The sequence below is a fragment of the Leopardus geoffroyi genome, chromosome C2, assembly GCF_018350155.1.
Source record: "Leopardus geoffroyi isolate Oge1 chromosome C2, O.geoffroyi_Oge1_pat1.0, whole genome shotgun sequence".
Lineage (NCBI taxonomy): Eukaryota > Metazoa > Chordata > Mammalia > Carnivora > Felidae > Leopardus > Leopardus geoffroyi.
In genome coordinates, this window is record NC_059333.1 from 94,327,455 (window position 1) to 94,350,893 (window position 23,439).

At 42.0% G+C, this 23,439-nt stretch overlaps 1 protein-coding gene across 6 annotated transcripts in view; it reads right to left on the reverse strand.

Moving 5' to 3' along the window:
- FNDC3B (fibronectin type III domain containing 3B) overlaps nucleotides 1-23,439 on the reverse strand; it is a 359,057-nt gene that overhangs the window by 260,767 nt on the left and 74,851 nt on the right. For all 6 annotated transcript variants that reach the window (XM_045502967.1, XM_045502966.1, XM_045502964.1 and 3 more), the window contains exon 2: nucleotides 22,138-22,276. In XM_045502967.1, the coding sequence (XP_045358923.1) occupies nucleotides 22,138-22,252 (115 nt within the window). In that variant the 5' untranslated portion in view covers nucleotides 22,253-22,276. The remainder of the gene's footprint in view (nucleotides 1-22,137; nucleotides 22,277-23,439) is intronic.

A 23,439-nucleotide genomic window follows, 5' to 3' on the forward strand; every position in this document is an offset into this window, starting at 1 on the left:
AAAATGTTTGGGAGATCTAGAAATAATGATACACACTATAAAATAAATGGATAATATCACAAATCGGCCTCAAACTCTCAAATCTTTAAGTCTATTATCTAAATGTCAGTGAACATAAATATTTAATATTAGCAGACAACTTCCAAGACTAGACCAAGCACAGCAATGGCAAAGTATGTTCTTTCAAGAGCCTTACAGTTTTAGCTCTAATCCAGTTCCTTTAGGTAACAAAAGAAAAAAAAATCACTAATTTATATCTAAATACAAATTAAAAGATGTAATCCAAGCTTAAAACCTGTACTTGAAAATCATCATGTGCAAGGTTGACACTATTAAAATAATTACTGTACATTTCTGGAAACTGAAAGGATGTCAGGGTCGTATTCATCTTCTAGCTCTCGGGGCAAGCCTTGTCCCTCCCTGCATTGAAACCATCAAGCATACCGTCCCCTCTGCCTGTAATAATCTTCCTGTCGTCCTTCACTGCCTACCACCCACCTTACTCCTTGCCTGACCACCTAATGCCTATTCATTCTTGTCAGCTTAAGAAGTATCGTCTGCTGGGGTGCACCTGGCTGGCTCAGCCGGTGGAGGGTTGTTACTCTCGATCTTGGGGTTGTGGGTGTGAGCCCCACGTTGGGCGTAGAGATTACTTAAAAATAAAATCTAAAAAAACCCAAACCAAACAAAAGAAAAGTGGCATTTGCCTCTCAGGACAATGGGTCTCCCACCATACGGTCGCGCGCGCGCGCAAACACACACACACACACACACACACACACACACACACACACACACACACCCCTACACTTCTCCTTCCTAGAATTTACAACTGCAATTAATTAAGCCATTATTTTAGGGTCTGTCCTTCTTTCTTTAACATTAGCTCTAGAAATACAAGGCCTGGCATAAAAGAAGTATTCAAAACTGTACCTGGCATAGAGTATGTGCTTGATAACCATTTCTATTTAAGGAATGAAAGTCGGAAAACATAAAGGAAAAACGATCGCAAACAATTATTTTAACTTAGAAATTAAGCTTTCATAATGTTCACCCGAAAAAAATAACGTTATTTACTCTATGTACCATAATTTATGTTTGGTAAAAATGTTTGAGATCAAAGCTGTTTGATCTTTAAGAACTAAACCTTTAATATCCATATATTTTCCTTCTTCTAATAATTCCCCACAGAAGACACTGCTGGGATATTGTAATTATTTAAATCAGGAAATACATTAGCTGGAGAAAACAAGATGATTCAGGGAAAAGCAGTCCAAGTTTCATCCCTGGTGCTTCTCATTATCTTGAATTGTAACGGTGGTTTCAAGGCAATTTATTTTTCCTGTACGGTAACTGTGTCAATAATCTTTCAGTCTTAAGTATTCAAATTCTCACCAATGTAAACACACTGTGCCATTTTAAGAACTCAAAAGGAAATCCCTTCAGATCTCCATAGAGAGATTAAAACATTTCAATTGCTTTCTTGAAACTGAGCTTTTAAAGTCATTCTTAACGTGAAAATAGTTTTGATTTAACTTTATTTTCACATAAACATAGGACATAACTCGACTACAATGGAATACAAAAAGACACTCCAACAAAGAAAGTTCCCTAGGTCTTTTTAAAAGTCCTTAGACCAATTCCAACATCACTGTAATACAGCAGAAACCATTTGCTTATGTGGAACCTCTCGGGATAAGACGTATACTACATGCCTGTAGAATTAGTTAGTTGGAGGAAAAAAAAAAAAAAAAAAAATCAAAGGACACCAAGACTCTGCCCCAGATATTCTCTGACAATCCCCGATTCACGTACTCTCTTCCACCACTCTCAAAACTGTCAGACAACATGTCCCGAATGCCGGTTCTCAAAGTACACTTCACCAGTATTATGGAAAGTCCCGGGCAAGAAAAGGGATTTCTGAATTGGGGTATGTTCCAGATTCTGTCCCATTACCTGCTGATCACATTGCATGAAGAGTGTAACGGTTCCTTGGCGGTCACTGACACCAGGCCACAATTCAAAGAATGGCCCTGAGGCACCCAGCCTCCAAAAGCCATTTATGCCATCCCTTCTCTGCTTACGGAGGCCAACTCCTGACCCCCACCCCGCTTCTTCAGGGAGAAAGATGATAGGTAAAGAGCTTTTAAGCATCCTACTAAAATACCACTCTTCAAATGTTTAGCCCCTGTAATTTTCCCTGCTGCTGGGTTGCTATGGCAACCAGATTATAATCTACCAAGTTACCTCAGAAACCAGGCAAATCACCTGTGTCCCAATATCAATTTTTCTTAGAGCAAAAGTCATTATTGGAGCAAACCGTATTCATCTTGGCATGGAGTTATTATAAAAGGAGGCATTTTATGATCCTGAGGCCAACTGACCACTTTGCTGTTTTCACTGTCAATAAAGGAGAGATTAAAAAAAAAAAGTTTTGACACACACCAGTGCCCGGGGACCTGTCTCTGACAACAGACATGAATGAGACAGCAGCAGCCTTGTCTTGCATCACCCAGCCTTGAGGAGCGTGAGTCACATCCTGGCAGGCTCCCTGGCACTTAACCTTTCCTATCATAGCAGCCTCTCTCTCTCTCTCTCTCTCTCTCTCTCTCTCTCTCTCTCTCTCCCTCGCTCCCTCCCTCCCTCCCTCCTTTCTCTCTCTAGCCACTAAGCAGACAGACATAACTATTACAAGTTCTCAGAAATGCATAACGTAAAACATCCTATCACTGCCCAAACCTCATCATTTTTTGTCCACTAAGAATTTCCTGCTTTTCCAAAGTCAGCATTAAAACAACTCATGCTGCATTCTGTGTCTTGTCAGAGGAGGAAAAGACAGAGAGAGAGAGAGAGAGAGAGAGAGAGAGAGAGAGAGAGATTTTAACCACTGATATATTCTTTGTCCCCAGAGATATTAAAATAGAACCATGTTAATCAAATCACAAGAGCATACTTCAGGCTATGCTTGCTTCATCAGATGAGTCTCAAATCAGGGCTACAGGAACCAAGCAGCCCAAGATAACCAGAGGCAAGTTTGTCAAAAATCAATGAAAAATAAGTGACCATTCTTCTAAAATCTTCCAACAATAAAACAAGAGGTAGAATTAATATTATTCGCTAAAAGGCTACCGAGCATCATGACAAAGCTTTGCCTAACAAGACTACTGAAACAGGTGTTAACAGATCTTTCCTTAAAAGGTATAAATCTAACTAGGCTTCTTACCCAGTAGATGAGGAAAAGGAAAGCTACTTCTGCAATTTAAACTGTGGGTGGCTGGTTAACCAGATCAATAGTATCTAAGACTATTCCTGGAGGCAAATTCCCAATGTACGCCTCAAATAAAAAATGACCAGCCCCCTGACCGGTCACTGCCATGTGATGTGTCCATGACAAAAGCCTCTGCTGGAGAATGGTACTGACTGACCCAAGATGCGACATTACATTCGCAGCTTCCTTACAAGTTAAATCCAGTACCCAGACAATCAAGATATAAACTGTGCTAGGAGAGGGGATCCCATTTCATTTCTGATGCTTTCTCCACTTGCCATCTCTATGAGGCTGGTCTTACTTACTATTAGCAGTTTTGTGTATAAATGAACACTCCACACTTGGAGCCAGCATTTATGATTATTCAACAGATATTTTTAGGCAGAAAAAAAGATATAACCTAAAAGCTGCAGGAGAGTTCCATGTAAGGAAGGATTCTATCCAAGAATATCAAATAACTTTGGAAAAATGACTTCTGACTACATGAGAGGAATAGCAGCACTTTTTTTTTTCTGAATTATCTCTCTCTCTCTCTTACTCTCTCTCTCTCTCTCCCTCCCTCCCTCCAGATTCCCAAACTCTAGAGAAATCCTGGCAAAGCTCCACCCAGACCCTGGAAGGCCCAAACCATCCATCAATCCACCTTTGAGACCCTGGTGTCTGGGCTAGAGACCAGAGCTGGCCTCAAACAAACTGAAAAGTAGGCATCATTTATTTTCTGCGTCCCCTCTCTTGGCTCCGAATCAGGAAAAGGGAAAAGATGAGCTGCAAATAACCAATAATTATCTTTGTGGGAATAATATACACAAAGAAAATGTCCTAAGATTAAAATGTGACAGGTAAAATAGAAATGTACTAGAAGATAATAGGAGAGTACTGACTGCCTCATCTGCTCAGCTGTCCTACCTGAAACCTGAATCCAAAGCTGGCAGGAAAAAAAACATGTAAGACCAGGAAGCCTCCAAAAGTACTTATACACTGGGTCAAGGCACAGGGACTTGCATGGGATGTGAAGCTGGGGCTTGGTCTGTAACACTGATATGACAAATAGTCTTGTTTTGTTTTCTTCCTGAGCTTTAGGACTTGTTCAGTTAATTTTTTTCTTTTTTAAAGATTTTAATACCCAACGTGGGGCTTGAACTTACAACCTCACGATCAAGAGTCGCAAGCTCTATGGACTGAACCAGCCAGGCACCCCTGGACTTGTTCCGTTTAAAGCAAGGAGCAAGAATTCTCCAATGTTCCAAAATTTTTAATAGTTTGATTTCTTCAAAGAATGGCAGGTTCAAAAGTTGGCCTCCTCATCAGACCACTACATAGCTCCAAAATTAACTCAGCATGATGCAGGCTACTTTATCAAGTCTTTTTAACAGCTTTTTCTCGATAATTACATAAACAGTTATTATTAAAGCCCTGTGGTCTGCCAGGTAGGTATTACTAACCAAATTATACAGATGGGGAAACTGAGGCTGAAGAAAGGTAAGAAACTTGTCTAAAGTCACAAAACTACAAAATGACAGAGTTAGCACTGGAATCCAGCCCCATCTGACCAAAATGCACGCTCTTCTCTTCTAACACACGCATTCCCTGCTCTGATAGCCATGGGCGCCACAAAGTCAATTCTTCATGAAGATGCTTTACACTTTAATAAATAGCTATAAGGAGAGAACTACTTAACTGGGTCAAAGGCGTGTCTCTGAGACATGTTCTGAGGACAAGTTCTGTTCTAGGAAATCTAAGCCCACTCCCTGAGCCAGAGCCAATATAGCAGTTAGAAACTGCCCAAAACGGCAGTTGGAAACCCTTACCTAACAACAAACAGTTGTTTTTATACTGAGCAAGATTTATTCTCATAAAGCCCTTGTCAAGTCCTTGAATTCCCCTAGAATCCTAAGATGAACCAATGAGCTAATGACGGACTATCACAATCACTAGGTGCCACTCTCATGGGCCAAGAGGAGGCATAAGAAAAATAAAAGAGGACTCCTGGAAAGATTGTACCACAGCTTCTATGTTTCCCGAAGTCATCTGTGATTAACCAAAAAGAAAAAAAAAAAAAAAAGGCAGGAATGGATTAACAGGTAACCAAGGGAAGAGAAATCAAACCAAGGAGGACACTTTTATGCACTGAAATCACGCCAGTGCCTGCGGAAAACATATACATTCAAAAGAGTTCAGTAAGTCCATTTCACAAAACAAGTGTCCTCAGAAAAATTACTACTGTATCTCTATTAATTTTAGCAAGTATCAATGAGTGGCCAGAATGGGTTGGGCATTCCTCCAGGCATTGGGAATAGAGCCTTAGACAATACAAAGTTCTGCCAGGCTGACAAACAGAACTTACATGGGATGAGGAGAGGTGGGGGGTGGGTAGTGTTTAAGCAAAAATAAAACCTTTATAGATAGTGGTAAGGGCTATAAAGAGAATACAATGGCAGCTTGTAAGAAGTCATACATTTCTCCTCTCTTTAATTGTATACTGCCTTGAATAAAGAGATTCTATTACAAAAAGAGCTGCTGTTTGCTAAGAATAAAAATATAGCCTTAACTTAAATGGAAAAAATGCAAAATGTAATATAGATGGCCAAAACTAGGTTAAAAGCCTCTTTTAAGAGGGCCACAAATGCCAGAATCTAAGGTTTCAACTACAGGACTTTCAAGATAAAACTCAAGAATATAAAAGACCAAAATTCTATGTACGCTTAAGTACAGTTTTTCCCTAGCTAAAAGTAACAGCCACCATATATTCTTGAGTATTTGAAGCACCATGATGTTTACTTTAAATAATTTTCTTTCACTTTAATAAACAAATTTTTCACCCAGTTTTTCAGTGCGAAAAAATAGAACGCTTCTTCCTTTGTTGAAAATTATGTTCACTAAGAACAAAATGTGATTCTTGTCATCACTACTTCGGGGTTAATCCTTTTCAAAAATGTCCATCAGGTGAGATACAACCCCTTTCTCCCCCTCAATTCCATCCACGCACCCCACGTCCACAGGCTGGGTTCCGACCACACTGATGGCGAATGGGCAGTTCAGACCACTTCTCACTAACCAGCCCTACCATGTGCTTTTTGCACACTGAATCGAAAATGTCCCCCACCATTTAGATCCAGCCACCTCATGTCTAGTTTTGATCGGCGGAGAAAGAGCAATGTGACCCACACTGATGTGGTAATAATTCATGTCATGCAAGTCTGGTAAGCTACGCATTGAACCTAAACAAACAACTCTACTATCAGAATCTCAAGGCCAGCGGCCTCTGGGTGGCTCAGTTGGTTGAGCTTCCGACTTCAGCTCAGGTCATGATCTCACAGTTCGTGAGTTTGATCACCACGTGGGGCTCTGTGCTGACAGCTCAGAGCCTGGAGCCTGCTTCGGATTCTGTGTCTCCCTCTCTCTCTGCCCACCTCCCCCTCCCCTCAAGAGAGACTTGCACGGTCTCTCTCTCTCTCTCTCTAAAATATAAATAAACATTAAAAAGAAAAAAAAATCTCAAGGCCAGGTCAGTGAAGAAACAGATTTAACTGCCTATATTCCCAAGATTCTAATATTTTTAAACCTATTTCAATGTTGGCCATGTCACTCATTGAACACTGTTCTTCCCCCACTAAGATATAATCAAGAAATAATGTGCCCAAGGGGAATTCTCATCCTTCTAACTGACAGGAAATCAGTGCCCAATATTTTGTCATTAAATATTCTAATGACAGAGCTAACTTTTCTATATTACTTATGTGTTTTCAATTGTCCAAAATTGGCACTCCTATTGTCTGGTATCTTATGCCCACTAACATAAAATCAGAAATGAATTCAAAGAAGTCCTATTCTAGGGATTTGGAAGGATTTTACGGAACAGAGAGGGCTTCACCTCCCCACCACTACACAGCATGTTATCACTTATTCAGCCCTTGACTTTCCATCAATGACACTTAGTTAACATCGATGCTCAATGCTATCATTGAAGCCTTGATTTTTGGAAAGCATTTACTTGCTGAGTAGTTACCATGTGCCAGGCATGTTGTAAAGTACTGACGATGCCAAGACGAGAAAGAGGACGTCCTCTTTGTGTGTGGGTGCAAGGGTAGAAAATACAATGAACTGTAATAAAATCAGACTATTTGCTACAAAGAGCTATGGAAACTGAAGGAAGCATTGAGAAATCGGGGAAAGTTAAGTTGGGAGTGATATTAAAGCGGGAGCGAGAGACTGCAAGTGGATAATCAAAAGACCAATCACACAAGCAAATGCACGGAGGCCTGGATGGCAGGATGTGTTTAGAATTCCGAAGTGGCCATAATGACACATGCAGGGAACAGAGGCGTAAAGGCGAGACTGCAGAGCAGGGCCACCTAGGGAAAGTCTTTGTTATTCCCACTTACAAGTCTGGATTTTACCCTGTGAGCAGAACCCCCCAATGGGAAAGCAACGTTACTAGACAACCCCAACCCGTGTGGGGACCTCAAACTGATATGGGAGACGCTGGGCACATGGAGACCAGTAAAGAGGTTAATGAAACATCCACCTGGGACATCATTCAGGGATTACGCTGTTCAAAGTTGAAGTTTTCAAAAACAACTGCTGGTTTAGCATTTAAATACGGCTAGCCAGGTCACGGGCTCTGCCGCAGACACGTTCAGCCCCATCTCTTTACCAACACTGAATTTTTTAAGATCATGGAGGTGTAGTGAGGTCTATGGTTTTGCAGTCCAGAACTACTTTAGTTTTTCCTACTTCCCATCACTCTAGTTCTGTCCTCTGTGATGCTGCCACTTCCGTGTCTACCCTGCTCTCGCTGCTGGGCATCCACCGTCCGCCTGTCTTGTGTCTCCTCCCTCCTCAACTTTTTCTGTCCTTTATTTCTTCGCTTTGGGTTCTTGGCTTTTGCTCTAAAAAGCTAAGCCCAAGAGCGTTCAACAGCCACCTGGTATTCCTTTCCTTTATTTCCAGTCACCTCACCAGGCAGTCACAGTAGATAAGGCATCCACCTGCCACATTTTTGGTGGGTTTTCGCACCACAAGAAAAGGACGACAGGGGCGCCTGGGTGGCTCAGTCGGTTGAGCGTCTGACTTCGGCTCAGGTCATGATCTCGTGGTCTGAGTTCGAGCCCCATGTCGGGCTCTGTGCTGACAGCTCAGAGCCTGGAGCCTGCTTTGGATTCTGTGTCTTCCTCTCTCTCTGCCCCTCCCCAGCTCATGCTCTGTCTCTCTCTCTCTCTGTCAAAAATAAATAAACATTAAAAAATTTAAAAACAAAAAAAAAAGAAAGAAAAGAAAAGGACAAGTAGGACTGGTAGGATATTGGGAAACAGAATTAGGATTCGAGGGCCCAAAGTGAATCATCTCCCCAAAACATCTACTTGCTGATTCCTAAAGAATTCCATTTCACACTAGTCCATTTGCTTTTTAAATCTTGAAGTTAAAGTTTGCCTTTCAGCGTCCCGTACATCCACAAAAAGTTTTGAAGAATAAGTTAAGGACTCAGAATTTTAGATAAAACCATATCACACCTACAGTGCCATCTTTAAATTAGATAAACCAATCTTAAGAAATTTTAGATTAAAAAAAATAAATATACAATGGCACATACTTCTTCTACACGTTTAAGTGTCTTTTCCTGCCATACTGTATGGTGAGGTAAAATGAAATGGAACTCAGGCCACAGCTGTCTTCTAAATAACATGCTAGCGTGTAAACACTGAGTAGTTAAGTCACTCTCTGCTCATCTTATTTTAATTTCAGTTCATTTTAAAAAATCAGCCAAGATAACCAAGCTGCACAGTGAGAAGAGCAAACCAGATAGATGGCACTTGAGTCCCACTCTGCTACACAAGGCACTTAACCTTTCTGGCCCTGTATTTCCTCACTCATACACACACTCATACACACACACACACACACACACACACACACACACACACGAGAGATAATACCTCATATTATGTGCACTTAAGGAAAAGAGCAACCCTAATGCAGCCCTGGTACAAGGCTTACACATAATATGTACTCAATAAATAACTATTAATTCCTCTTGTCTTCAAATTTCTACCAGTAACAAACCTCTAAGAAAAAAATGTGGCCTCTGAACAAAAAATATATATATTTATATTAATGTACATAATATATAAATATATTATATATTAATATATAATATAGAAATATATTATGTATATTAATATGTAATATATAAATATATTATATGTTAATATATAAATATAATATATATATTAATATATAATATCTAAATATATGTTTAATTTTTTTAACTGAATCTGCATTTGATCTTCTCAAAAAAAAAAATCTAAAACCAGCCAATTCTCACCTCTGACCAGATTTTGTTTGAGAAACATTCTGACTTTCCTTAAAAATTCACCTCCCAACTCATTCGCATTCCGGTGTCTGTTCAGTTTCCGTGGATTCAGGCAATAACAGGGACTTTGGAATCCATTCACAGAAGTTCTGAAATCTAAGCCCTTTACGTCTACAAAATGGTTTGAATTACTTGGAAATGCATCTAATTAAGATTATCATAATGAAAGTCAGCAATAAAAAGTAATAAAGTAACACCACAGTATGTGGAAATTTCCTATTAACTGCTCAGAACTCCAGAAGACCCTTTTCTGACCCACAAGCTGCCTTCTCAAAACACACAGGAAGAATTAAACTTGGCCACATTCTCCAAGGAGCATCAGGCATTTGCCTTTTTAAACACTTAAGCAAGTAGCTTGAGAGGTTATCCACCATACATTCCAGGGAAACAGAATTATACAGCTGGATGCTTAAAACCATTAAAAAGTTTAAAGAAACTGTCCAGATTTAAGGTTTCAAGACAAACAGACTGAAAAACGCTCTTCAAAAATGCTTTAAGATTTTCCTTTCTAGATCTTAATATCAGAGCTTTGTAAGCAACTGTTGGAAAGCTCAGAGCATTTGTACTCTTAGTCTTGGAATAATGATATCCCCGAGTGCATACACATACCGATCTGTACAAATGAACAGATTATTCCAATTCTTCCCTCATTCTGCACCAAGTCCAAATTCAGGACTGACACTAGTCTCTGCAGACAACGGAGGAAAAATGTGACAAAGATTTTCCAGCCGGCCCCTCCCCTCCTCCTCACCCGCCCTCAGCACATACAAGTACACAGCAGATTCAATGCGCGGCTCTGATTCGGGGCCAGTTTATGCACCATGACATCAGTGCAGTATAATGAGCCAAGTTTAAACTCCATCTGGGACAAATAATGTCCAGGCACACTGTGACTTCTTTTGTTTATATACACTGACTAAATATGTCTTGGTGGTAAATGAACTAACTCTTAAGATTTATTTCCCAAGGCCTCCAAAACAATATTCTGCACCCCTGAAGCAACTCCCTGCCTCCAGTTCTCTTTCCAAGGCTATGCGTAAGTGATTTTTAACAGAACACATGATTTTGAAACATATAATTAACATCTTGAGGAGAGACTAAGTCCAAGAAGCCCTTCATCAATCTGAAACAAAGAAAACGAGGAACTGGCAAGCAAATGGGTGCCGTTTCATGGCTCATGGTACAAATACGGCATGACACTTAATTCTGTATTCCCCCTGAGAATCAGAGTAAGCAGAGGTGAGAGATCTAAGGAATGCTCACGGAGCAAAGTGGCCCTTTTCTTTCTCCTTGGAGAATAAACTTGGGGTGTTCTGTGCTTGCAGTTTCGACCTCAGTTAAGGGAAACAATCATAAATTCAGAATGAAAAACAAACAATGTAATAGATTCGAGTCTTACAAGAAGTTGTTAGATTTCTTCAAACACAAAAAACTGTGCCTCTGGGGTGATGTAATTTTTGAATGAAAACGAAAGGCCGGGTTTGGGAGGAAAAGAGGGCAGACAAAAAGGTCATCTCCTTGCTCCTTGGGACAAGGAACCCCTGCTTCCCTTCTTTGGTCACCACTGTCTCTCTCCACAGCTGTGACCCCAGAGGGAACCACGCCTCTGCTGCAAATCTCAGGGAAAGAACTATCCCCCTAAGGAAAGAAAGGGAGGGGCTCTGGTGACCTGGGCCTAAAATGACTTCACTCCCAGCTCCTCCTCCAGGCCTCAGACACCACCACTACCACGTGGCCTGCAAGCTTCAGAAGCTCCAGGCCCAGAATCACTGCCACCTTCCAGAGCTCGTGTGAACATCATCATATAAGATAACAGGAATACTCTTCCCAATGAACTTTATCATGGACTATCAGGTAAAACTGGTCCCAGGTCTCTCCCAACTGTTTACCTGAACAAGAAGACAATGAGACATCCCTAACCCAAGCAACTCTACACCCTTTTCGATAGGTAGGTTCTAAATGGATTCAAATCCAGCTGCAGGTACTTAACCTTTTTTGCCACCAGTTCTGTCTGTAAAAATGATCAGCACCTTATCAGGGTGTATGATTACTGGATGAAACGAGGTATGTAAGCCCCTAGCACCAACTCCCCCGGGCACCTAAGAAGCCCTCAGGCAGTTATCATTCACCCCCCCCCCTTCCTCCACCACAAAGGGAACAAAGAAATCAAAATATCAAAAGCCATTGTTTCCAACAATTCAACATACTGCCCACTAAGAAAGATCCACTCAACCATAGTGGAGACCAAAAGCCTTCTGGTGATCAGTAAGCTTACAAAGTAACATTTAAGATTGAAGTAAATGCCAAAAACTCAGATACTTAGAATTCTTTCAATGTCAAATATCTGACTTTTAATGAATCTTTTACATTGTTAAGGCACTGAACTCTCTGGAAAAGGCAAACTTACAGAATCTTTTATCCCACACTTGCCCCTTAGTTGGAGTAATCATTACAGAAGGAGCCTCTGTAACAAAGCTCCGGTCCAAAGGTGGAGCAGGTCAAGCCGGTGTATGTAGTGCCTACCTTCTGGTCTCCCGAAGAGAGGCCCTTCGAAGTCCCAAGGCAGCTTGAAGAAGCAGTGATGTGCAAAGGCCGTCAATAAAAAAGTGGGAAAACTCTTCAGTGCCTGACCCTGAGGAAACGACTTTAAAAATGAGAACATGGGAGCGCCTGGGTGGCTCAGTCCGTTGAGCGTCCAGCTCTTGGTTTCGGCTCAGGTCAGGATCCCAGGGTTGTAAATGGAGTCCCTAATCAGACTCCACACTGAGCATGGAAGCTGCTTAAGATTCTCTCTCTTTTCCCTCTCCCTCTGCTCCTCCCTAGCTCATGAGCTCACTCTCTCTAAAAATCTAAATAAATAAGAGAAAATGGAGACTCCTGAGAAGTAAATTGGATGTGAACCCCCACCTATTAAGGGATAATGTCCTCTATCACCCAACTCCACCCTCAGTGGATTCCCTGGGTCTTTAAAATAGGTATTATTCACAGACAGGGTATACATAAGCCTAAGGTCTGATTTCCCATCACAACCCCCAAAAGAAACTTATGGCTGCCATTCCTTCGTAATTCCTAGTATATTCACATTTTATATTACTTTTATTTTCAGTCATGACTAAAGTCACCAAATAAATCATCAACAAAACAGTCATTCCAAAAAGATACTCTTCATATGGACTTTTTGCAAGGTAAGGAGAAGATGGGTCTCAAACAGGCCCATTCTGACAATGCAAAACAAAAATTAAAACGGTGAAATCAGGACAGATGGATGAGGTACACGACTCTGGCTGGTTCAGCTACCGAACAACATCCCTGAGCAAAGCAAGCACATGCTTCAGTGTGTCACAGTTTCTCCCATAAGCTAGAACTCAACATTCCCACAAAGACCAAAGAAATTTCTGTCTGAAGTAGTAACACACTTCAGTCGGTGCTGCATTTTTCTAACTACTCAGAAAACACGAGAACATTTTAACGATACCTCTTAAAAATTAAGTCACATAACATAACTAGGTAACAAGCGCAAGTCCGTTACTCTCCAAATCTAAAGTTTGGCTCACATGATTTAATTTCCATGTCTTGAAAATAATAGCAATGGAACCCTGATGACAGCTTTACTGACATATATACTTTCTCGTCAACCTGCCCCCAAAGCTAGACAGTCCGCTCCAGCTCTGTTGCTGTCTCCATTTAACTGCCCAATTATTTGCCAAGCAGAAACCCTTAGCAAAGGAATTTTCTAAATGGAGGCTATCCATTTTATCCAAACGCACACCTACTCTACCGCAAGGAGCAAGAAATGGGCAATAAAGAGTGGATCCAGGAGAGGCAGGGTCAAATTATTCCAATTAATGATCACGCCAAACACACCTGCTGCCCATAAAACACATTCCCTTCCAGCAATGATCTGATCTGATGGTCGCCTATTAAGGAAAAAGGCCCAGGGCAGAGAAGCAATAGCGATGTAGGAATGAACACGAAAATGGCACACGAATTCTGTTTTTTCTGGAGGCCCACTACAGTTCAGCTTCAGTTTATTCGAAACGTAGAGCTGGCTGGAAAATTACTAAGAGGCACCTAACTCTGGCCAACCCCAATTTAAATGGGGAAATAAATGTAGTCTGAAGGTAGCTAAACCCAGAACTGTAACCTAGTTACAATACTGTTGTCACTTGAGCAACTGGCTTCTCCGTAGGCTGTTTAATTTTTACATAAGCATTTGGAACGTAAAGATTCATGTTACTAATTTTATGCAGCTTGCTCACTATTGTCTTGTATGTATCATTTCTATATAATCTTACTTTTAAAATCAATCATTTGAACAAAAAAGAGAAAAGTCTGCCAACACGAAAATGGCTATATGCAAACATATGTCTTAACACATGTAGACGGATTTTTGCTTCCTCTGTGTGTGTATATATATTATTTTTACTGCACTGTGTGATACAGCAATGGCTGTCACATCACATTTAACATGACACATACACATTTGCAAAAGAAAATAGACATTAGAGGTCGGAAAACTATCATATTTAATCTTATCCAAGGAGAAAGTTAATACAGAAATGGTATGAAATGCCTCATCTAGGTAATAACCAGGAAAAGTCTGCTTTGAAAAGATTCTATTTCAATAAGTATTTAAGGAAGCCTCAATTCTTGGAGACTGAAAAGCAAGATTATAAACGCAAGTATCTGCATCTCTGCCCTTGGAACAATGATAGCTTGCATCTGTGTTTAATGTCCCTAACTGGTCTGTGTCTGTAAACAGTAAAAACCAAGGCGCCGGGTTGTTCCTTCTGCCCTTCCGATGCTTTGGTGAGCTCTCAATGTGGCACTGATTGGGGGCCCAAGTTCTGCTCACCGAAAAGCAGAGGCCAAAGAAAACAATACGTGGGTCCTAACTTGTAAGACATATAATTGAAACCCTCCCACAAAGCCAGGTGAACCAAAGCCCACAGCAGTTCATTTCACAAGTCGTAAGTAGAAAACTAAGAGGCTGAAAATCACTTCGTAAGTAGGATACAAAAATGAGTGTGCCTGAAAAGTCAAACATTTTTGCTCTATTTAAAACATGAACTGCGTGAACACAGGATGCAATTTCAAAGGTAAAAAGGTTGACAGTTTCCAGGTTCCAACTCGGATGGCCATAGCACCCGGGCGAGTGCGGAAACCGAGTGAAGTGGACAGAGTGGGGCCTGAGAAAGACGGTCCCCATCTAACGCGGGCAGTTGCCATTTTCTGCCAGTCATTGTTGCCAAACGGGAAGACCAGCCCAGTGTCATCAGATCTTCTGGGATTTCCAGATACATAGAAAGATCCAGAATTTTATGTAAATCTTCCAATTTTTAAGTACTGGCAACCTAATTATTTTTTCAATAATTGTATCAATTACAAAGAAGGGGGGGGGTGGAGAGGCCTGTATGACAGATGCAACAAGTAGCCTGTTTCCAAGCCCTGGTTTAGACGAGTTAAATTTGCTCATTTCACTCATCCTTCACCCATTCTGAAGGATTTACCGAGTGCTACCTCAGACGCCAGGCGTGGTGTGAAAAAGAGACACGGTCCCTGCTCTCCTGGAGTTTACAGTGCAGCCAGACGGTCAAACATTGCAGTAAACTGAAAACAGTCATAATGTTAAAACCACCGTAGAGTTTAAAATTGCCGTTGTTTTGCAATGCAACTTTGCCACTCCAGTGTTCTCCCTTAATCCTCTCCTTTTTGAAGGCAGCTCAATTTCTCCCATTTGAAGGATACGGCCTACGTTTTGTCTCATTATTATTGCCTTTGGCTAATTAAATTCTGAAGTGTCTCTCAACCCAGACAGCTCAGAGCTGTCATAATTACATGTCATATGCTGTAATTATCGTGGGTGCCACATATAACAACAGCCTCTGATAATATAGCATCAACATTTTCCTTTATGAGACAGAGATTATGCATAGGCTATGACTTTTCAGAAGCCTTTGTAGTGAGCGAAACTGGCAAACCTAAGGCAGAGAGGATTGTCAAACCAGACCACAGACCTGGATAAACTCACGCCTTTTTTTTACAGCTGAAAGCAGGCCCTCAGAAGCAGGGGTGGCTGCCTGTGCTGCTGGAAGGTAGTTCTGGGGGAGAGGTCCCCCCACTCTGCATCTCTATGGGGTCAGTAATTCTGAAGGACATCATGGGACACACAGCCACACTGGATGCATCGGAGGACAAAAAGATGCACTGACAAGAACACTGAAGAGCAAAGGCGCCAGAAAAGAGAGGGTAGAATGTACAGATGCAGTTTGGAGCACCGCTAACATTAGCGCTCTCCTGAATATACTATCCCTACAGAGCAGCGTCACTTCAGAAAACAGAACCCGATTACCTGATACGCAAAGCTGAGTAATAATCCCAGACTTCCCTTCAAGTGAGGTGTCTGTTCAGGCTCAGCCTCCCCACAGACACCCTTCCTAGCCAGGTCAGTCTTCCTGCCCGCCTATTCCACTCCCGGTCCACCCCTCCCCTGCGCTCCCAGGGCACGGACATATCCTGCAATCCAAGCACTTCTCCTGTGGCTCTACACATGTATAAATACAGCCTCTTTATTTTGGTAAACCACGTTTTGCTCCCCAACTCGATCGCTCCTTCCTTCAGGGCCGGAACAGTCGCATTCATCTTTGCATTGCCAGCACCTACCAGCACCTAGGGCAACGCTGGGACAGAACACATTGGACAAATACTTATTAAAACGAACAAATCTAGGGGCGCCTGGGTGGCTCAGTCGGTTAAGCGTCCAACTTCAGCTCAGGTCATGATCTCACGGTCTGTGAGTTCAAGCCCCGCATCGGGCTCTGTGCTGACAGCTCAGAGCCTGGAGCCTGTTTCGGATTCTGTGTCTCCCTCTCTCTCTGACCCTCCCCCATTCATGCTTTGTCTCTCTCTGTCTCAAAAATAAATAAATGTTAAAAAAAAAAAAAATTTAAAACGAACAAATCTATTACTGAATCACTCCTTAAATTCAGTCGTAAATCCTACCCTCTCTCTCCTCCTTTCTACCCCAAATCTCCAAGAAAAGATGACCGCAGTCCCTTGACACCTGCGGCCTTGTTATGTGTGAGGGGTAGAGAGAACTTGGATGGCAGCTTGCGGTAACCATTTTCTCTCAACATCTGTGCACAACTTGTGCACTTCTACACCTGGATGCCGAAGAGTCTGCCCTGAGACCCAGCTGCCCCACGATGAGTTTCCCAAACCCAACACTTGACCAACCTACCTCTCTATCTTTGACCCGAGCTCCAGCCTCTAAATAGGATTCTGTCGTAAAAAGAGCTGTTATGTAACGTTGCTCAGCAATAATAGCTGCAGCCTCTATTTTCACCACCGGTCCCATTCTCATTTGAGTATCTTTCTGTTTCCCGGGCAAACTTCCCAAGAACTGTTTACCCATTTGTCTCCGCTGTACTGATTGTAAAACACTCTCTGTGTCTCCCTGACACGGTGGCTATCAGGATATTTAAAGAGTAAACCTGCATGGTGAGAGGATTTGAACTACTGAATGCACGAAGGGAAGCCATCAAGGAAAAGTTATTAAGAAGATATCAACCAGAACAGAAAGGGTCACTGGATTAGGAGGAAAAGCACATTTGATGTAAAAGACACGCCGATGACGAGCACCATCTGAACGTGGAAAGTTTTAATATGTTTAACGTGCTGTCTGGAAATGTGTACTCAAAAGAATGCTCCAGGAAATCTCTGGCTGTGTATTCTGTCTAGTGGAAACAAAGGCTTTCGAAAAGAAGAAACAAAAGGGGGGGAGTGGGGGGGTGGGGAACTCAGTCTTGATAAAATGACATGCTGAATGCTGATCAAAAGGAACAGGCAAAGTCAAGAGAACTACCGACAGGGCTGAGGTACTTTAACCTGTCTTCCAGGGCAAGCCTGTTTACAGGTTATCCTGAACTGGAAGGAGAAACAAGTTTTCTGTTTACATTTAAGGAGATCTACTTCCTGAAGAAGAGGCAGTAAGAACACTCATTAGCAATTAATACTGTGCAAGCTTAAAGCGGGGCGGGGTGGAGAAAGACAAAAGAAATATAACATGGTTACCAAACATTTGCTACTTTCCCTCAAAGAACAGTAGGACAGAGGGGCATCTAACCCATCCCCACTGACCCCTTCATGAACACATATATGAGAAGAGTCACCAACAACATGAGAATATAAAGAGGCATTCCACCCTCCTCTAGGTTACAAGTGTCACAGATTAAGTTAGCAAATCAGCAAACTCTATGTTAACACTTCTGTTCTCAACCTAATGGTTTCCTTATTTAAACCCTGGTGACTGCTGTAATTCTTTTTTTTTTTTTTTTTTTTTAATGTTTATTTATTTTTGAGAGCAAGAGAGACAAGAGTGTGAGTGGGGGAGGGACAGAGAAAGAGAGGGAGACACAGAATCCAAAACAGGCTCCAGGCTCTGAGCTGTCAGCACAGAGCCCGACACCGGGCTCAAACTCACAAACTGTGAGATCATGACCTGAGCCGAAGTTGGGCGCTCAACCGACTGAGCCACCTAGGCACCCCTGACTGCTGTAATTCTTCAGGGATTATTAAAATATTAAACCAATAGAAAAAGTTGGAAATTGGGCTGAGGCTTACTCTTTTGTGCTTAAAACTAGCTATTACATTACCTCTAAAATATGCTAATAGTTTCTAACAAAGGTAGTTAAATTTATATACCATAGGTTCTAAAAATGTTTGCACCAATATTCTGATTATTGATGGGCATTCACTATAATTGATATGGTCATACACAAAAACTCAGGTCAGGAAACCTGATTTTTAGAACACAAGAATAGTATGTGGGCAGGCATATTAAAAGAAGCAAACTTTATTTAGCTAGGCTGATCTATTCAGAGGTAGAACAAATTATAGTGACAGAAACAGAGATACTTTATTTAGAAAACAACAGTTCAAAATAAAGCTGCTCCCATTTCAATCCTAGGTAGATATCCAAGAGAAATGAAAATATACATCCACACAAAAATTTGCACACAAATGTTCACAGCAGTACTATTCATAATGGCCAAATAGTGGAAACGACCCAAATGTCCATCCATTGATGGATGAATAAACAAAATGTAATATATCCACGTGATGTCAGTAAAAAAGGCATAACGTATCGATACATGCCGCTACACAGATGAACCTTGAAAAGGTTACGCTAGGTGGAAGAAGCCAGCCACAATAGGCTACATATAGCACGAGTTCATTTACATGAAAGGTCCAGAACGGGCAAATTATCTACAGAAAGAGAAGGTAGATTAGTGGTTGCCTGGGAATATGGGGAAGAAAGGCCTGGGAAGTGACTGCAACCGGGTTTCTTTGTATCATGATTAGAAGGTTCTAAAATTGTGGTCATGGTTGTGCAATTCTGTGACTGTAGCAAATTCCAATGAATTGTGTACTTTAAATAAGCAAATTACATGGCATTTGGATTATATCTCAATGAAGCTGTTACATAAGCAAAGCTGTTAAGTCGCTTCGGTCCACACTCCGTGTTTACCATTGTTCCTGTTCGTTTTTTAGTTGGTAATATACAGTTTTCTTACATCTTCAATCATAATGAGGGTGGCTTTTCATTTTAAGAAAAGAATCATCTTTTTCCTGCTACCTCTAGAAAATGACCAAAGTTTCAAGCTTTGGATCATGAAAATTAACAGTGTCTCTTATTTCGAGAGCCAGAGTAGGGCCGCGTATCTTGCCAAGGACCCGTACTAACTAAATCCAGAAACCATCAGTACAAAACTCAGGAGGAGGAGGCCTGTGGGGACTGAGGAGCTTTCTCATAACTGCGGTGGTTCTTTTGCATATACGGAAATGTTTAGAATGTCCTCCGCACAGCTGCAAAGTATTAAGAATGCTATAAACACACACACACAAGGTAAGCCTCGCCATACACGCTCCCGGCAGAAATGCAGAGGCACAGCCCCGTGGCCAGTGGGCAGCTCTTTAGAATGGTAGAATTGGAGAGGAGGCTCAAGGGCTGCCTCCCTCAAAATGTCACCCCCAAGGGCCTGCCAGGCAGCGCCTGCAACATCCATCACTGAAGTCAGCCCTGTGTCTCCAAAAGGTCCACGTTGAGATGAAAAGGTGTTGCCTCAGAGGGACAGCGCAGTAAAAACCTTCAAAAGCATTAGTAGGGCTTTCCATGAGGAGAGAGCTCTCGCAAACGAGCCTGGAGCCTGCTTCAGATTCTGGGTCTCCCTCTTCTGCCCCTCCCCCGCTCAATTCTGCGTGTGTGTGTGTGTGTGTGTGTGTGTCTCTCAAAAATAAACATTAAAAGAAATTTTTTTTAACAAAATAAAATAAAAATGTGACTTGATACACCAAAATTATGAAGCAGCTTCTACTTGGAGCTGAGGCAGACACACAGAGCAGTGAAATGCCGCATGGCCTGAAGACGTCATAGTCTTTTCAGGCTCTGGTCGTTTCTAGGTACAAAAAAGTTTACTTCTAAAGAAAGAATTAGAAAACTGTGTGCTAGATTTCATAGACTACAAGAGGGTGTTCTGTGCAGACTGAAATCACAGCAATGAGGAAGGAACCATCAAAACACATAAATGGTGCACAGTAGTAACAGCATGAGTAGGTGGCCTCGGGTCTCCCACGTACACACGTGCAAACAGGAACTAGGTGACGACGCTGAGTCCCAAGATGCGTTCCAAGTTGAGTCACATTTGAGCACGTTGGGGTTTTTTAAACCTTTTAATTAGTGAGAAGGGAGACCAGACACCGCACCTTGAACCATTCATGGCACTCTGTGGAGATCTTCCCATGAGCAGATCAGGGGGAGAACGATGAAGAGCGTAAGGACTAAAGCCAGAAGGCTGCCGGGCCATGGCCCTTCACTCGGATTTTATTCCGGGTGTCACAGGACAGCTCTGAGCAGGGCACTGACGTGATGCATGTGTTTTTTTAGCAACTCTCTCCAACGAGGGCGGTGTGGCAAATACCTTCTGTGGCAAAAATAAAAGCAGAGAGACCAGTGAGAGGAACTGTCCTCCCTGGTGAGAGACATCGGCTTGGAGTCCAGTGGTGGGAGCGGAAGTGAAGTGGACATGGCAAATTATGGTTTCAGCAAGTGGTCCTGAGATGAAGCCAACAGGCCTTGCTGACAGGCTGGGGAGAGGAGGGTAGCAGGTCCAAGTGAAGACGTTGGGGTTGAGGAGCAATGGAGCTAAGGGGGCCGAGGCTGTGCCTAGAGGAGACCTGCCACAAGGGAGCCGAGACAGGTGGTAACTGGGAAGGGCTGTGGAGTCAAGGGAGAGGCTCTGGCTTTGTTGGGTGGGGGAACGGGGTGGCTGTTTGTGCGTTTGAGGTAAAAGACACCACGGTGTGATTAGTGGCAATGATCCAGCACCGAGAGAGAGAGACTGAAGAGTCAGGAAGGGAGATGCCTGTATCAGAGGTGAGAAGGGGTGAAATTCACTCAACCAACCAACGTTTACCGAGCACCATTAGATATTCTTTGCTCTTGAGAGGGTCACGGTCTAAAGAAGAAGAAAGTAATATAAATAAATGAGGCAGCAAAGTAAGATCCAGTAGAGGCAGAGATGCCGCATGAATGGGCTATGATGGAGAAAGGGTGTTCCTGTACCGGGAAGGATTGCGGGGAGGGGAAATGGGCATGTACTCCCATCACCTGAATGGCTGTCTAAAACTCAGTTGAATCACTGACAGAGTTTGGGTAAATACTCTTCAAGCAACTGTTCCCAATTCTACTTTTCCTAAGACAGAAACTTTCACGCTTCTAAAGAACAGCACGAAGACAAACGCTATTTATCTAATAGAAAACTAAGCAGACCCGGTTTTTGTGGTCAATAAAAACCATGTGTTATCAGAACAGCTCATCTAATAATTTCCTTACAGTTTTACTTACCACTTAAATCTCTCTCTTCCCAAGCGTTACATGAACGAGTTCAGAAACATCTTTTCTACTCGGTAGTATTCAATAATACTGACAAAGAAGTTTTACAGAAAAGAAGTACCGTCATCTTCTGAGCAGCAGGCTCTGGGTATGGAAGGGCGGCCCCAGGAGCCAGAGTGGGTTCACATGGGCCTGTGCATCTTGCCCAGGTCACTCACGCCCTGTGTGAGATCAAAACCTGACCCTCCCTCTGAGTGTCCTGCTCTGGCCGACCAGGCAAACCAGTCAAGCATAATATAGGACATGAATAAACAGACATTTTATTCCAAAGACTTGTACATATTTTCAAAATGATTCATTTCCAAAATCAGACATTTTTGTGACGCTTCACCAGGAATACTAACTGAATGAGATCAGATTTGCTGTTCTCAGAAAACACAATGGGATATTTTTTGAAAGCATACAGTAATTCTACAACAGCACCGCCTACCTCCGGAACTATTAATGTTCAAAATCACAGATATTGAATCTCAAGCAAAAACAATGACTGAGCTAATGTTTTGCACTCAGACAACTGTACTTAAATTCCCCTCTTGCTGCACCAACCTGCTGGGCTGCATCTCCATTCACCAAGTGAGGCATCATGGCGACCTCTCCGTTCAGCAATGGTGGCAGTTCCAGAGGGATTTGGTCGGTCATCATCATTGTGACGTACATTCATGGAGAATTTCCCTCAACTGGCTTCCTGCAAAAGAACCACCATCTTTTAAAAAGGACTCAGGACCCCGAAAAGTCATCTCTAACAAGTCAGCAATTTAAGTGCATTGTGATGAAGTCAGCTGAAAATCAAATCATTGTAATCACAGAGTGCTGCATTATTTTTTTTAGTATTTGTTTTTGAGAGAGAGAGACAGACAGACAGACAGACAGACAGAGCACAACAGGGAAGGGGCAGAGAGAGAGGGAGACACAGAATCTGAAGTAGGCTCCAGGCTCTGAGCTCTCAAGCCCAGAGCCCGACGTGGGGCTCGAACCTATGAACCGTGAGATCATGACCTGAGCCAAAGTTGGACGCTCAACTGACTGAGCCACCCAGATGCCCCTAGAGCACTGCATAATTGTGTCAGTCCCCAAGAAGGGTAAAGCAAAAGCAAGAAAACAGCCTAAACTAGGAGACCACAGACTTGAGTTTCCAAGCAGCTATGTGAACATAACCTCCTGGACCTAGACTTCGTCTTTTAGTTATAATTTTTTAAAATATATGAATAACAGCAACTACCCTGCCCCAGGGATCTTTTTGGATCTAAAACTAGACAAAACTGTGAGAAGGTCAAGTGTCAAACAAAAACTGGTGGTATCATTATCTTTAATTACAGAAAACAAGGCCAAAGAGGATGACCTATAAAAACAGGTGTTCCCTTTCATTAAGATCAAAATACTGTTCATAAGCAGTTAATCCAAGCAAGTTAACAAAGGTTATACTGCAATTGTTACAATTTCTGACCTTGCCATTAATTTGGTAATTAATCATGTTCTAATTATCTCTCTCTCGTCATTTCCTTGAATTGAATTTAACCTGCTGTGTATTTATATCTTTATCGCTGTGGAGATCTTGAACTTCCCCATATCCCAGACAGAACCCAAGGCACCTTGTGCAGTGTAGGGCTGAAAGGCAGACTACCTTGCTTCACGGAATAAATGATTTTCAAACAAGTATTCAAAACAGTACAAAGTGCACTCTCATTCCAAAATGGTACTTGGTACCAATAATTAGCTTTCCAATACAATAGTCGGAAAAACAATAACAAATTCCTATACAGAATTATAATTTGTTCTTTCAGAAGTATTTAAACATCCTTCACTTATGCCTAAAAATTTATGGCACAAAAAGTTTAATAGCATGTGCAA